This window comes from Aplidium turbinatum, chromosome 8 (assembly GCF_918807975.1).
Source record: "Aplidium turbinatum chromosome 8, kaAplTurb1.1, whole genome shotgun sequence".
Classification (NCBI taxonomy): Eukaryota; Metazoa; Chordata; class Ascidiacea; order Aplousobranchia; family Polyclinidae; genus Aplidium; species Aplidium turbinatum.
In genome coordinates, this window is record NC_137479.1 from 31,350,217 (window position 1) to 31,367,183 (window position 16,967).

The following is a 16,967-nucleotide window of genomic DNA, read 5'->3' on the forward strand; positions in this document are numbered from 1 at the left end:
AGGAAGTGGCTATTTTTCCACACTTAATGCCATTGTTGCAATCAGGTGTTGCCAGAGTTAGGATTAAAGTTAGGAAGGGTTAAGGTAAGGTTTAGAGTTAGGAATAAGATTAGGGTTTTGATCTTTGCCCAGGACTAAAAAAATTTTTCGAACTATATGCAAGTTTTAGTTTTCAACAGATTTAATCTTTTCTCAAATTAGGGCAGAATTCCTTATCTGGCAACACTATTGAGGCTATTATTACACTATATAGTGTAAATATAGCCACAGCCAAGTTAATAATTAATTTTTGAGGTAAAGGTTTCCTTAGCACTTGAGCATACAGTTTTTTCCTGCTGACTTTAACAAAGTTGCCTTTCATAATGTCATAACTTGTTTTCTTCAAATAAATTCTTCATCTATGTTGGCAAGAGGTATATTTTTGATTAATAAATGGAATCTGGTCACACTTGTATGGAACCAGAGAATTTATCAACATGGAAGTGCAAACTGGTTGGTTTAAATGTTTATCCTCAAACTGACAAAGCCTCCGATAGGTTACGGTATTCCTGGCAGCTTAACGTACCGTCGTTGCAGAGGGTTCATTGAACCACCCACACAGGCCTGGTTGCAGAGCGACGTTTCTTCTGGTTGTTGTGTGTGAATTATTTCACCCACTAGTTGCCACTAAATGGAGAGCAGTCCTGAAATGCGTTGTTCAAGCACACACCCCTAGAGTCAAACCAGCACCACCTGATCTTGAGATTTCTTTGTGTTCAAAGCACTGGGCTACCACACTTATATCACTGAGATCAGTAGCAAATCTAAGGGAAAAAATGGGGCAATCGCCCCCTTGAAACACAGAAAAATAACTTTATTTTTAGTGTATTTTTAAGGCGGGTAATGGGCGGACACTTTTGTCCTGACGCAAAGATTCACCGCGGTACAAGGTTTCGTCTACACTTTGCTGAATTAAAAATTTGTCTGGCAGATTAAGCTAGTGAGTTGAAAATATCCCGGTCAAATCAGGATCGTATGACGACAGTTTACAAGTCGTCTCTTCATTTTGCCAAATTCAAGTTCAGAACTTCTATCATTCCATCAAGTTCTACCGCTGTCAATTCTTGCTACAAATCGGCTGCCGAGAAACATATTGTTGATTGGATGGTCTAATGGCTAGCGTGGAAGCTACACCTTTATGGTTAGCGAATCGCAACTGCTCGCTGTATTAGTGAGTGCTCAGCCTTGTGCTGATAGCCGGGAAGAACGCCTCTTTCTTCACAATGTCCTCTGCCCTGGCGCCTGCTGGTTTTGTTGGCTCTTTTCTTTCCACAAAGATAAGAGTTAAACTGACTGGTAAAGCGGTGGTCGAATACCTTTGTGGCAGAATTGGTGGTGCGATACTGACGAGCCCAGCCTCATGGGCGAAACACGGTGTCTATCGCTGTCAATTCTGGTAGCCACTTTAACAAGTCGAAATTCTGCCACTGAAATTGATTAGAATGCAACCGCCAACCAATCATAAGCTACGGTTTAAGTGACGTAAAAAATGGCGAAAAGAAGATCATAGAAAGCAAATTAAGTGATGGATTTTTTGTCAGCTGGTTGGCTTAGGGGTTAGGGTTAGGGCTAGAAAGTAGTCATTTCATTGACGCGTGTTCGATTCTCACCACTGCTATTGCTCTTTTTCTTCTGTAATTGCCAAATAAAGTTCAAAACAAGCAGTAACTCTCTGGATGAGTGCTAGAAGGGTCACAATTGGACGGTAGCCTCTTATAACACGTTCTGATTGGTTGGCGGTTGCATTCTAATCAATTTCAGTGGCAGAATTTCGACTTGTTAAAGTGGCTACCGTCAATTCTTGCTACTAACAGAGTTGCCAGATTTTGAAAAAAAAGTAGCAAATTTGCTCCCAAAGTAGCCCAATTTATAGCAGGAGCGCGAGAACTATGTTTTCCAACTTCTGGGGGGCTTTGCCCCCCAGACCCCCCGTGAGGCGTTCTAACACTGGCTGCAGCTTAACAAACCCAGTGAAATTGCACAAATTACTCTGCTAAATAGCAACAGAGTTACCGGTACATTAAGGCACGTTCACATCAGGCTCTATCGGGTACAGATTAGATTCTCACTACTTTTTCAGCACACTACTTTTCAAGCACTTCTGCGTTTTGACTTCTACAGTAAGAGTAAACTGTAAAGACAATAGACATTGAACGGAGATAACGTAACGCTAGAATAGTCTAGAAACTCACTCAACCATGTCCCTTGCTACGTCTTGGAGACATGAGAATGCGCTGTAAAATTTGTAAACTACAAATAAACTGTCAGTAGACTGCAAGCGAAATTTACTTTAGTAAGAAATTTCCGATGTAAAAAAGTCGCAATCTTGTTATATTGTCGCCAATCTAAATTTAAAAGTAGCCCAAAAAGTCGCAAGTCGCCAAGCTCAATTTTTTGTCGCAAATCACATATGGAAAGTAGCCCAATCTGGCAACACAGTAGCCTACTAACCGGCTGCCGAGAAACATAAGTTTGTTGACTTGATTTCCCGCCGTTTCGGAACAGCGGATATAAAAAGCGGAACGACGGAAATTAAACAAACCCAAACGCAATGCATATTATGCTCTTGTAAATACAGTTCTTGGTGGTACACGTGTCTGGTGTGCTTATGTACAAAACCTATCTCTTTCCGGATACAAGACTGTCCACTACGGAACGACGACATGTGTACCACCAAGAACTATGTTTACAAGATTATATGCAGAAAAAGCTACATGGACATCACGATCCGCCCACTCCACTCCCTCCTAAAAAAACACCTTAGCTCAGATAAAAACTTAGGTCTTTGATCGTCCACAACGGTGCCTCGCCGACTTTGAATTTACAACCATTGCCACAGAAAACGACGCAGTACAACGGACAACTGCGCTTCAAAGAGGCCATTTTCATAAGTAGGCAGAGTCCAAAGATCAACAATCGTGCCGATAGGGAAGAACTACGTCACCTAATCTATTAATTAACTGATTCAACAAAATTTCACAGCAATAACGCCTAATAACAGAGAAACTCAACAGACAGCAACCTCAAGCAAAACAAAAGAAACAAAAGAGCCAAAACAAAAGAGCCAAGTAAAACAACGACTCACTGACTTCAACACCATCGTCATAGGTAGCACATGACTAGGGAACTGTGTCCCGAAAGCTAGGCTATAGTGCAATTCGCTACTACCACAGCGAACTCGCAGCATCAGCTAAAACAGGTTGTTAGTATATAAATTGTGAAGTAAGAAACGATCATGCTGCTAAAAGCGAAACTCAATCTATCAAACTAATTGATAGAAATGTTAAGGCCGTTTAATTGTTTATTAATTTTTTCGTAAGTAAATTTCGTATTCTATTTTTTTTTGCAAACAGTAGAAAAGCTGATTTAAGATTTCCTGATTTGAAAATAGGCTAATAGTCAAAGTCAACCCTTCTTGGATGACTAGGCCACTTTTAGTACGCTAGATTTGTCTGGAGTTGTATCGCTTCTACCTTTTTCTTGACCTCTGCTAGGTTTGGTGCATATTCTATTTCGTTGTGATGGTCAGAAATAAAAACAAATTGAACTGCATAAGAGCAGTAGGCTACAAACTGGAATGTGAGAGTTACAGCAAGATATTCTAAATCCGTGAAAACTCTTTTAAGATCAAAGGCAGTCCGAGATATGCGAAAATAAATATCATCGCTCAAATGCTTTAGCCAAGCAAAAACTAATAAATTTTCAGTCATCTTAAGTTATTTAGTCGAGTGTGGGTTTAGTATTATTGGCTATTGCGGATTTACAGAATGCTAATGGAAATCAACTAGAAATCACCAAACGTAGTGATTTGAAACTGAATGAACTGGAACCTCAAATCAAGCAAATAGGTAATCTCCATTAATCGCAAAGCTCACGTGAACAATATTATTGAATAGGCCTATACCGGTGGGAGATTAGCAGAGATTCTCAAACTGTGCCTCGCCCTGATGGTGCGTCTTTTCAATTTTTCAAGAGTGTTGCACAATGACTCCGTTTCGTATTTAAACTCAATTGTGGCGATAAAATGCTCACAGATAGGCTATTATTATTATCCTCTGACATGTCCATTCAAGTTGAGAGAGAGAGAAAGACGTCCATTCAAGCTCATTATTACGAAACTGTAGCAATTGAAAACCTTGGTCATTTATAGTAGGCTACGCAACTGAACTGAAAACAAATGCTTTCAAGGCAAGTAGGCTAGTGGTTGTGGTGGGTGCACAAATGCCTGCAGTTAGCATGCTTCCTTGATTACTTCTGCACTCCTTTTGTCACGTGTACTCCGCGAGGCAGTACTCTGTTTTATTCGTATCATTTCATTCTGGCAGGCTAGCGAACAACAGCTTCTTTTGTTCTAGTTCTAGTGTTGAGTTTAACAATCTTACGTTGTGTATTTTGTTGCAGAAATTGCGATTCGATCATTTTTCTTTTGTTAATACATTCAAGAAAAATAACCGTCTTTGTTCATGATCGAATCGCAATAGGATAAGGTTAATTTAAAGAAATTTGTGGAATGGTGGTGATAACATGCGCCTTTCCCAACTGTAATTTTGAAACAGCCGACGTGCCCGAAGCGGTTGCTTGTGTGGTGCTGCAAAGTCACACGTACAGTCATGCTGCTACGACGCGCAACGCTCCAGCGCCCGTAAACCTTGGCCCGAAGCTAAATCGACCTACTGTAGATATTGGAGTTTCTCCAGAAGAATGGAGCGTGTTCACCAGAAGATGGAAGGCTTTTAAAGAAGGTTGCAGCATTTCTGATGAAGCAGCTTCAGTCCAGTTATTTCAATGTACCGGCCAAGCCCTAGGGGACAGCCTTCTCCAAGCTGACGCTGAGACAGTGAGCAAACCTGTAGATGAACTTTTGCTTGCAATGCGACAACTGGCCGTTATACCTGTCGCCACAGGGGTGTTACGGTCAGAGTTTATGGCGATGCACCAAATGCGCGACGAAAAATTTCGCGCTTTTGCAGCTCGTGCTCGAGGAAAAGCGGATATATGTGCGTTCACTACGAAATGTTCCTGCGGGCTGAAAGTTAGTTATACAGATCACATGATCCGCGACACACTACTCAGTGGAATTTCGGACAGTGAGATTCGTCGCGAAATGATGGGAATGGACAAAGTATTGTCGATTCCCATCAACGATATCATCGCCCTTGTCGAGATTAAAGAAATGGCTCGCAATGCGGTACCATCTCATGACGTTTCGGCAGTGTCGACGTTCAAGCGCAAGAAAAGCCAAAGCCCTATTCCAAGAGACCGTGGACACATCCAGGCAGCACCTTCTTCTCCCAATTGGTCACAAAAAACTCACTGCCCTAAATGCAATAGATTATTCAATCGTTACAGAGAAGGCCCCAGAGGTTGGAACACTACGCCTTATTCCCTTTGTCTCGAATGCTTTCGGTCATCTCGTCATAAAAACAAATGGGGCGCTCCTCCTAAAGATGCATCAGTCGGAGCACTCTGTGCAGCACCTACTGTACCTCAAATAGGCACATTTGCCTCAACACAAACTGACATCGCAGCCCGAGACCCAATGTTCTCAACAATTCGTGGTCCTCACCACACATTCCAAAAAGGGCATTGGACACCATCCCGCATGCGAGAACATCCCACAGTTCGGGTAGACATATCTATGGATGACTCATGTCATCAAGGCAGGTACACTAGCGTGATAGCACAAGTAACAGCAATCGCAGATACTGGTGCCCAAATAAATGTATGGTCACTGAAGAACTTTGTGCAATCCGGCTTTGGACAAGAGACCCTTGTACCCGCACCAAACCTAATAGCTGCAAATCGCTCCACTATTTCCATTACAGGAGCATTTCGTGCCATCATTCGGGGTACAGCGCACGGCTGCAATGTTGAACGTCGGTGCATGATTTACATCAGTCCAGACGTTGACAAGTTATACTTATCTCATGACACACTATTGCATTTAGGTGCCCTACCCCCGAAGTTCCCAACTCTAGGGGAACATCAGATCAAGCAAGAAATGGCGCACAATCTTATCGAACCAGAAATCAACGTCGTCAGACTTGTCAACGGTGGATGCACATTACCCAGCAAGCAACTGGAGTCGTGCACTTGCCCTCAACGTGGTGCAGTTCCAGCTCCCCCAACCAAGCTTCCGTTCCCATGCACACCTGAAAACAATGACAAGATGGCAAACTGGCTACTCCAGAGGTACGCCGCATCCACTTTCAACACGTGCCCGCACCGCGCGCTACATTGTATGGCTGGTCCTCCCATAGAAATACATGTTGACCCCAACGCGAAACCAGTGGCCGTTCATACACCAGCGTCTATCCCCTTGCATTGGCAAGAAAAAGTACACGCTGATCTCCTCCGCGACGAGGCTCTGGGAATCCTTGAAAAAGTCCCCCACGGCGAACCCACCACATGGTGTCATCGCATGGTTATCACACGCAAAAATGATGGCTCACCACGCCGTACTGTCGACCTGTCCCCCTTAAACAAATTCTGCCAGAGAGAAACCTTCGCCTCCGAAGCTCCATTCCAGCTGTCCCGTCGTGTCCCCGGAAACACTTGGAAATCGGTGACTGACGCATGGAACGGCTATCACAGTGTTCCACTGCGTCCTTCTGATCGGCATCTCACAACTTTCATCACTCCCTTTGGAAGATGGCGCTACACTAGGGCACCGCAAGGATTCCTATCCTCTGGGGATGGCTACAATCGCCGTTTCAATACCATATTAACTGATTTTGTGCGCAAAGAACGCTGTGTCGACGACACAGTGTTCTATGATAGCCAACTGGAGGAACATTGGTGGCGAACCATAAAATTCCTCACTTTAGTGGGACGGGCGGGCATTGTCCTTAACCCTGACAAGTTTCAATTTGCCCAACGCACCGTAGATTTCGCTGGATTCCGTATCTCAGAAGCAATGGTCGAGCCCCTCCCTAAATACTTGCTCGCCATCCAAGAATTTCCAGTCCCGAATAATATCACAGACATACGCAGCTGGTTCGGATTAATCAACCAAGTAGGAAACTATGCTCAACTGCGTGACCTAATGGCACCGTTCAAGCCGTTCCTTAGCCCAAAGCATAAGTTCGAATGGTCTCAGGAGCTGGATTCCGCATTTGCCGCCTCCAAATCGGCAATCGTTGATGCTATTCGCCATGGGGTAGAAATCTTTGACCCCTGCCGTCGAACATGTTTGCGCCCTGACTGGTCCAACAAAGGCATCGGATATTTCCTTCTCCAAAAACATTGCGTATGTGCTTCCACTATACCGGACTGCTGCTCATCAGGTTGGAAAGTGACTCTTGCAGGATCCCGATTCCTCTCATCGGCCGAACGACGTTATGCTCCCATAGAAGGCGAAGCCCTAGCAGTTGCGTGGGGCCTAGAACAGACAAAGTATTTTACGCAAGGCTGTGATAATTTGGTTATTGTAACGGATCATAAGCCATTGGTAAAAATATTCGGTGACCGTACGTTGGACGAAATCACTAACACTCGCCTGTTTCGTTTAAAACAGCGTACACTAATGTGGCGCTTTGATATCGCACACTTACCTGGCACAACCAACTGCGCAGCCGATGCTGCCTCACGTCACCCAGTATCATGCGATCTCATTGCTGTAGCGTCGTGTGCAGAAAATAATGTAGCAGAAATGGCGCTGGTTACCGCCATACAGGCAGATGCCGCCCATGCCTTTTGCTTGCAATGGCCTGAAATCGTTCGGGAAACAGCCGCCGATCCAAACCTTAGCAAGTTAATGGTAGCTATTGAAACGGGATTCACCTTTCCCAACACCGGCGACATTCGCCCATATCTCCCCTATCGTGACGGGTTCTTTGTTGAAGACGACGTTATTCTATATCATGATCGTATTGTTGTACCACCATCGCTTAGGCCTAGAGTACTCTCAACGTTGCATGCTGGTCATCAAGGTGTGTCTGCCATGGAACGCCGGGCACGTGCTATAGTATTTTGGCCCGGTATGACTAATGATATCCATGCTATTCGTGACTCGTGTACTTCATGTAATCGTAATGCTCCATCTCAAGCAGCTCCTCCCCCGACGCCATGTGATCCCCCAGCTACACCATTTGAGAAAATTTTTGCAGATTATTTTGACTATGGGGGCCGTCACTTTTTGGTCATTGGGGACAGATTCTCTGGGTGGTCGGATGTATTTGCCACGCCATCAGGATCGAGTGCCGCAGGAGCAGCTGCTTTGACTCAACTCTTGCGCTCGTACTTTGCCACGTTTGGTGTTCCTGAGGAAATATCTACAGATGGGGGTCCCGAATTTACGGCTGCCGTTACTGAACTCTTTCTTAAAAATTGGGGTGTGCAGCACCGCATATCGTCATCTTACTTCCCTCAATCTAATGGTCGAGCTGAGGTGGCTGTCAAAACTGTAAAACGCTTGCTCATGACTAATGTGAGCCCAAACGGAGACCTGAACAACGATTCCTTCTTACGTGCATTGTTACAGTTGCGAAACACACCTGATCCTGACTGTGACATCTCTCCAGCAGAGATCGTGTTCGGTCACCCTCTGCGCGACGCATTCGGTTTTGTAAACCGCCTAGTCAAGTTCTCCAATCGTCACATTCGTCGTACATGGCGGGATACATGGAAGGCAAAGGAAGACGCCCTTCGCCTGCGAGCTGGTCGAACCGATAAGGCGCTGTCTCAGCATACTCGTCCTTTACGTACCTTACAATGTGGAAAACGCGTATTTATCCAAAACCAAAACGGCAACTATCCTCGAAAATGGGACAAAGTGGGAATGGTTGTCGAAACGTTGCCGCATGACAAATATGTAGTGAAAGTTGACGGGTCGGGCAGAATCACAAAACGGAATCGACGTTTCTTGCGAGTAATTCCACATACTAAAGCATGTGCCGATCCCATCCCTCCTCAACCAAACATCATTGCTCACCCACAGAGCCTCCCATCATCTTCTTTTGCCCAGCCTCCTGAAACGGACTACTGCCCTCCCCACCCTCCGCATCACGAAATAGGCCCTAGCCCAGAAATTGGAGAATCTCCGATGTTGCTTCTCGATGCAGATCACAGTCCGCCCGCACTCACCTGCCCGACACCAGCCTCAAGCCCGAAGCTTTGTGAGCCACAGCACTCACCTGAACCTCCAAAGCAGCCGCTACCTTTCGATTCAGTGGAACCAACCGAACCCACAAGTGGAGTCCCCCACATTGAAAAATCGCCTGTTTTGCGCCGTTCCACGCGGTCCCGACGGCCGGCATTGGATTTAGACGCATCCTCTGGTCAATGGGTAATCAAGGGGTCGAGCTCGTAAGTCTACAGTTTCGCCTTACGAGCTGGGGGGGATGCACAAATGCCTGCAGTTAGCATGCTTCCTTGATTACTTCTGCACTCCTTTTGTCACGTGTACTCCGCGAGGCAGTACTCTGTTTTATTCGTATCATTTCATTCTGGCAGGCTAGCGAACAACAGCTTCTTTTGTTCTAGTTCTAGTGTTGAGTTTAACAATCTTACGTTGTGTATTTTGTTGCAGAAATTGCGATTCGATCATTTTTCTTTTGTTAATACATTCAAGAAAAATAACCGTCTTTGTTCAGTGGGTCCCGAAATTTTTTGAAGACAAAAGTGGGGCCTGGGTAAAAATAAGTTGAAACCAAAACCCCAACGTGTAACCTACTCTGTACAAGCCGAGTCTGAAATTTGGTCTAAAGTCGTTTCTCTGTAATTCTTCGGGTAGGCTACTTGACTGTCAGAAACATTTAGGGAGCATAAACTTTATTTCAACCGCTGTCGTAAGATTTGCAAAATAAAGTCAGCCGTGATGATGCCACAAATGATCTAGCCTACATGGTATGAACAGCTTAAGGATGAATAGTACGGTATCAATATGCTTTATGAAAAGCAAGCGTTTGTCTAAGTATAAAAACTTGCACAAACAACACAGTTTTGGCAACAATCTACAATAATAAGTACGTTTCTACAGCATGTCAATAAAAAAATTTTCGGCTTCCTTCTATGAAGATCAGCAGAGCAGATTGTCATTGTCACATAAGAGTGGAAAGAATTGCTTAGCATAAAGCAGCCTTGAAAATTATGAGGTAAATTGGCAAACATGAATAACAACCACCAAGTTTACGGCACATTGATGTTACACAGATACGTCAGCAGTGTTCAAAGTGCAGGCCGCATGCGGCACGCGGGAATACTATCCGCGGCCCCCATCAGGCTCTAGAACATACATACATCTTTAAAGTCACAAAACATTAAAGTGCGCCATACCTCACAATGTTTATAAAAAGCACAGTGAGTGAAAACTTGGTCACCTAAAATCTTCAAAGCAACAATTAAGGCCAACAAGTGTGCTTGAGATGCGTTGATTGAAAATAGCGGAATTTTTCAGCGAGTAGGCCTACGTCAATTGCTTTATTGCAGCAAAAATTTAGAAAACACGCAAATGTTGTATGGGGTAATTGCCAACAAAAAGTTTTTAACTCAAGAACCAGTTGTTCGGTTGCTGATGATTCATTCCAGAATAAATCCAATTCAACACTTCATCAAACCAGAAACATTTTCTGGAACAGATTAATAATTTATTATCGATTTCTGATAACATTCAATTATCATCGCCGTAGGAGTGTTCGAAACGTACATTGTTTGGATGAAACGAAAATTTTCAGCAAGAAACTTTACCTGAAGCAAAATAGAACAAACAGAAAACGAAAAAAAATTGCCAAACCTTTGTTTGCGTTTTGAAAAATTTTGAGATATTTTTGGTTCGAACAATCCTAATTAATCGGCTTCATAAGAAATAAGCGACGTGCAAAACGAGTTTTTCATATAAATGTTACAAAACTAACCGCAAAGATATGGAGTGGTAAGCAATCTCTAAAGTGCCTATGCAAACAGCATGATTAAAACGCACAGTAATGCATCTACATAACGAGAGCATCTACAACACTATCACAAAACGGTAAGTAAAATAAACTACAAAAACAATCACGCTACTGTGAAACTAAACTACATTTTCTACAAAACAATAATAGGCTATGACGTATCAGTGTCATAGTGCATCAGAATGAACAGCATTACTTAATATGGGGTGAGGTTATTGGAAAGCAGGCCTACGCTTTTATGTGTCCGTCGGATACAAACAGGGCAAAGAAAACGGTAAACTGAATAACTTTTTAAGATGGTGCAATTCTAGAATTTTTATCAAAATTTGAAAATGTGTAGTTTTTAAAGAGAGATGTGTAGCGCAGCTATCTACCTCTCACGTGGAACAGGAGAAGGTGTAGGTCGAATATAAGAACACAAAGGACTTCTCAAAACTACAATAAAATGTTAATTGTTGTAGTAAGCTGTTGGGTCTTGAGCAGCTTACAAACGTTCTATGCTTGTCCCCTACTTGCATCACCTCATCCAGAGCTCCAGAAACCACGTCACACCAATCTATATAACCATCGTCATATCAATTCATGTCATAGGGGACTCTCTGTTGCCTCGCTGAGGGTTTGAACTGGAGTCGGCTGATTGGCGAGCCGAGCAATCTCTTCTTTAATGCCTTTAACGAGGACAGAGTGGGGACTTTTTGAAGACACTGGTGTGCTAGAACCTTCTGGAGTGACCCCTGTCAATGACGTTGACGTCACATTGACGTCCCCGTTGCCGTCGATGAGCGATGACGTCATCACCGGTGAGGTCATGCTTCGCTGAGGTAATGGAGAGTGAGGAGCGTTAGGTAGAGGCCCCAGAGGAAATGTTGGGTTTTCAAAGTCGTCCTTCAACCTCGTGACCTCATCGAAAGCGCGATATGGAGACCAAACTCCATTGTTTCCTGGAATAGAATGAATCACTTTGTTATTCACTTGCCTTTCGCGAGAGACGCTATAAGGTGTTACCGCAAGGTAACAACTTTTGCAAAAGCTTTTGTAAGAGCTTGTAAGGCATGAACCAATCAGAACATGGTTTAAGCGGCTACCGTCGAATTGTGACCCTTCCAGCACTCAGCCAGAGAGTTGATCAGTGCTTTCAACGTTGCTGGATAAATACAGAAGAAAAAAGAGTTATGACAGGAGTGAGAATCGGACCTACGTCTTCCAAATGTATTCCTTAGCCCTAACCCTCTTTGACACGCTGGATACGGCGGAACGCTCACTAAATTTATTTTCTATCAAAACTGTTTGCGTTTTTTCTCTGTTCTACCGCGGCCGTGGTTCTACCTCTAACTTCCATTTGCGCAATGACGTCACAGGCAACGTAGCTTCTGATTGGTTCATGATTTATAGAGGCTTACAAAAGTTGTTATGTTAAAGTGGCTAGCTTACAACAATGCGGAAAATTGAAATTGCAACAAAATGGGCAGTGTTGTAAAACTATATGACACCAAATTGGGCTCGGTTGATTGGAAGCATCATGTCGGTTAGTTACGTTGTTAAGAACAAGCTGGTTTCGTAATTTTACTTTCTAGTTGATCATTTGCAAAATTAAAAGTTTTCAGTGAAAAGTTTTTAAAAAAATGATATCCATAAAAAATTTGACATTTCTCGCTGTTCATAATATACAGCCCCATCTCACCTGATAGGTTAGGGACTTTTCTTATGGGGGTTATGTATGTGGGTCGGCCACTGGGTGATTCTTCTGCTGGAGTGAAATAAGAAACAGGTGGTTCCCCTGGAAGTAAAAAAATCGTGTCAGATTTCTAATAATACCACAAGATCTTCCCTCAAAGTGACGCAAAGATGGACGTGAAACCAATCGCGGTTGTCACGATCACTTATTTAATTTCCTCAGAGAATATTCTCGAGGCCCCTAAAGCTGAATTTCGGAGATTTTATAAGTTCTGATTGGTTCTTTGAGTTTGCTTTTAATTTAGATATTTTTAAAATTTGCTTTTGCTTGGGCAGCCGAGTGGTGAGAAAGGGCGTGGGTTCGACACCGCTCCAGAGCATGCGGATATGTCTTGGCAAAAACACTTAAAAATGGCTCGATGATTACATATGCCCCTTCGGGGATTCCTGTTGTGTGCCATCTGTGGCCGCAGTGTATGTGGCCACAATGAGTGCAAAATAAAACTATAAAAAAAAACAATCTTAAAGATATAATACTAACGATAAAATAACTATTTTCTTTGTTGGCTGCACTGCGGACTGGTGAGAGCTGTGGAACGACACTCGAAAGGGCGCTGGTTCGACACCGCTCAAGAGCAGGTAGCTGTGTCACGAAAATTGGCTTTCTTGCCTTCTCGTCCACTTAATCTAAATCATCAATCACCGAGTGTAAGCCTAGACACAACAAACAAAACAACGACTTCCTTACTCGTACCTGACGTATTCACCAGTGGGGGTTGGCTTCTAGTAAACAGGGGCTCATTGTTTGTGTTTGGTGGATCTAGGGTTTGAGATAAACCCACAAACGATCTTTGGTAGGGGGCAGAGGAGCCTCTGCCATGGGGTTGGGGCATCCCCGCACCGCCCGAGTTCTAAAAATCAAGAAGCGGTTGAAGCCACGGGAGCGCACAAAATGTCAAGACGTAAAATAAATTCTTCAATAACGTAAAAACATACTGAGACAAATCCTATTGTGAGTGCTCCCACCTTCTTGTATCGTCATAGCTTTGGCCTGCTAGGTTACCTGAAAGTGCTGAAGACTAAGAAATCTGATTGGGAAATGTTAAATCTCAATTTTTGAAAAAATTGACACACGATTCAACCTTTCTGCATAAAAAGCTTCAATTTTTATTATTGGACTGATCATGCAATATTTGAACTAGAATTATGTAGTGAAATAAAAAAATTCGCTTTAAACATAATTCATCCAACACCGATCGTGTCATCATCTTGGTGGTAGAAAAGAGTTTCGTGACGGCAATTTGGTTCAAGCCGGTAGCAGTGAGAAGGGTTTGCATGTTAGTTTGGAACCCGGGGTGAATGTAGGGTCCTGAACCTTTCCAAAGCACCAAGAAACTTGAAAAAGACATCTCGTATTTTTTGCCATGGTGCATATTGCAATTATACGGGTGTCTCTTGTTATTGGGACAGGCCTAAATTATCGTTTGAAAGGCCTTAAAAGTTCTAGAAGTGCATTATCAAATAAAATTTACAAAACTGCTCCAGGTGAGGCTCGAACTCACAACCTCCGCATTTCTCCGATACTGTTTATAAGTACGGCGCGCTAACCGATTGCGCCACTGGAGCTGCGGTTATTCGATCCGTTCTTGTTGATTTTACTGGCCATGAGCGGCTTAGCGAAACCACAGCTGGTCAAACGCCAGAAAGCATGACTGAGCAACTGGTGCCGGGAAGAGGATTTTATACAGAACCTGCATCATATTAATGTTGACTTTAGTCTTTTGAAGACATCCTCACCTGATTGACTGGTTGGACTTGAGTGGGGGAGTTAAAAGAAGGCGCCACGGCGTTGCGGGGGGATGAAGGGGAAATTAAGCTGAAAGCATCTTCTAATAATGATGTGATTTTCCGCCTGGTTTCTTGAGGAGCTAAAGATTCTGCAGAAACAGAATGTTTAATGTCGAGTATGGGTGATAGGCCTGACCATAAAGTATGTGTCGTTATATAATGCTGTGTCCATTGTGGATACAGTAGAACTCGTCTAATTTGTCATCGTTTAATTCATCAGTTCGACTTATTCGTCACATTCTTGAGGTTCTTTGAGGTGACGAATTAGGTGATTTCAACTGTATAAGGCTTTACAAGACAGACAGTTTCGGTGCAGACACATAATAACTGAAATAACCAATCACCGGAAATAGATTGCATAAATCATACAAGCTAAGCATAGGCTACAAGAGATATTCAGTACAAGTTCATAAGGTTTTTGTAGTGGCCTGACGGGGTATTGAACTTGAATCTTAGGATTCAGAGCTAAACACCCTAATCAGATGGTGACCATAACAACCGAGTCGAGATATTGTGGTGACGTTGGTTTCTTTGAACCGCGTCATCATTTCTTTGCAAAATCATTCAGTTAAATTATTTTCAAAAGTGGGCTAACACAGATAGAAATGCAGTATTGCCAAACATGAAATCAGTTTTTGCTCACCACTGGAAGACTTGTTTACATTTTCTGGCTTCACGATCGGGGGTGCGTGAGGAGAAATGCGGGAATACTGGCCTGGAGGAGCCGCAAAGCTTCCCATTAAAAGCTCTAGGTCAGGATCTGCTGGTGCCGGCTCCACTACATTAATTTTACCTTGGCGCTTGTGGTATTTTTTCCTACAGATATAGAAAAAATTCATCAGATGGCAAAGTTGGAACAAAGCTATCTCTGTCTGCTTTAATTGTGTTTCAAACTAAACAAGGTATGAAAGTTTGATTTTTAGTTTGAAAACAAGTTTTTGTCGATATTAATCCTACATTTCCACTTTTGCTACAATTCTCTTTCTGTCGTCACTGTGAGTATTGGGTTGAGCTTAATAAAAAAAAGAGAAAAAAATCTACATAAAAAATTAATAAAAAATATTGAATAAACAGAAAGAATCCACCAGCTAATACCTTGGTAGGGGATCGAACACTGAAGGCTGGCGTGGCTCCAACACTTCGTCAATGTTGTGTTGAGCCTGGTTGTATGCTCGTTCCAATTCTTTATTCCAACCTAGAATCATTCGCATCCGTTTAGCTTTGACGACTTATAGCAAAACAAGCACATATCCAAATGACGTATGAATTGTGATTATGATCATTCAACCGGTTCAAGGTAGAACATAGCCATCAGAAGCACCAGAAGTCGCATAAGGCCTGTACGTTAGTTGCTTTTTAGCGATAAAAATGTTAAGTATATGGCTCTCATTGAAATTAACTTTTCAAAATATGCAGTTTTCACGTCTCTCTTTCACAGCCAAAAAGGTTCCTGGCCTCTATCAAACGTTGCCCGCCCCGTTAGCTCAGTGGTTACGCGCCCAGCTGAAGATTACGCGGCGCAAGTTCGACTCTCGGGGTGTGCGCTTGAGCAGCGCATTTTCAGGACTGCTCTCCATTCAGCGGCACCAAGTGAATGGAATAATTCCCCGGCAACAACACTTCAACAATCGGAAAACTTCACTCTGTCAATCTCGGTAACCGGTCCTGCGTCAAAAGCCTCTACAAGTATGCGAAACTACCAGGAATAACCTATCAAGGCTTTGTCAGTCCAAGGATAAAGAATCAAAACCAAACCAAAAAGAAGCAAGACTGGGAACACAAAGTAAAAGACACCAAATTAAGAACAAAGCACTGATGACGTTACTGTACATTAAAGCGGGCACATCAATCACTTTTTACATCGATTTAACTGGTTGGCTATATAACTGGTATAAGCGTTGTCAGCGACAAACGGGATCGGAAACAAATGCCTTAAGCGCTTCATAATTATCACAATGAGTTCGCATTTTATAATTTCTTCAACAAACCAGTAACTACCTGGATGCTGACTGTGGGATTTCCTCATCGAATGTTGGCGCCGGTTCCTCATCTTGTTCCGATGATGTTCGATGTCTGATCGCTCTCGCATCCTGGGACTCTGGAAGAGAATCAAGATGATTGAGAAGAAGTGGGACAGTTTCATTTTTGCTTTAAAGCCTACCTGCTTCCTTATAACAGCAGTAACACCGCGAACATCTTAAAATCTCAATTGGAAAGCTCAACCAGTTTCCTCAGGACCAAAATATAGGGTTGCGCAGTGTACAACCCACGTCTAAGAGATGTGAGAATAAAGAACAAATGTAATTTATACCAACCCTGAAGTGGACCTAACGGTCATGGATATAGAGGTCACAATGTTAAGCAATTAATCATACATTGTCAGTTACCTATACTCTAGTTCACATGCAACAACACTTCAACCTCAACTTCCAACTTCAATGAGCAGTCGTTCAAGTGTGTGCGACATTATCTCAATGTGAAAATCATTAAGTTTTTAAACAAGGTTTTTTTCGAGGT

The 16,967-nt window shown here is 43.1% G+C and overlaps 1 protein-coding gene and 1 non-coding gene across 2 annotated transcripts in view; both read right to left on the bottom strand.

Moving 5' to 3' along the window:
- Positions 1 to 9,803: 9,803 nt before the first annotated feature.
- LOC145776281 (uncharacterized) overlaps positions 9,804 to 16,967 on the bottom strand; it is a 31,093-nt gene continuing 23,929 nt past the window's right edge. Inside the window, exons 16-22 of the mRNA XM_082587684.1 lie at positions 16,449 to 16,548; positions 15,546 to 15,645; positions 15,094 to 15,266; positions 14,400 to 14,539; positions 13,351 to 13,513; positions 12,610 to 12,705; positions 9,804 to 11,869 (exon numbers count right to left, since the gene is read on the bottom strand). Of these exons, the coding sequence (XP_082443810.1) occupies positions 11,514 to 11,869; positions 12,610 to 12,705; positions 13,351 to 13,513; positions 14,400 to 14,539; positions 15,094 to 15,266; positions 15,546 to 15,645; positions 16,449 to 16,548 (1,128 nt within the window). The 3' untranslated portion in view covers positions 9,804 to 11,513. The remainder of the gene's footprint in view (positions 11,870 to 12,609; positions 12,706 to 13,350; positions 13,514 to 14,399; positions 14,540 to 15,093; positions 15,267 to 15,545; positions 15,646 to 16,448; positions 16,549 to 16,967) is intronic.
- Trnai-uau (transfer RNA isoleucine (anticodon UAU)) lies at positions 14,140 to 14,228 on the bottom strand. The gene is given in 2 exon segments: positions 14,140 to 14,175; positions 14,191 to 14,228. It is a non-coding gene; the product is annotated as a tRNA-Ile (tRNA).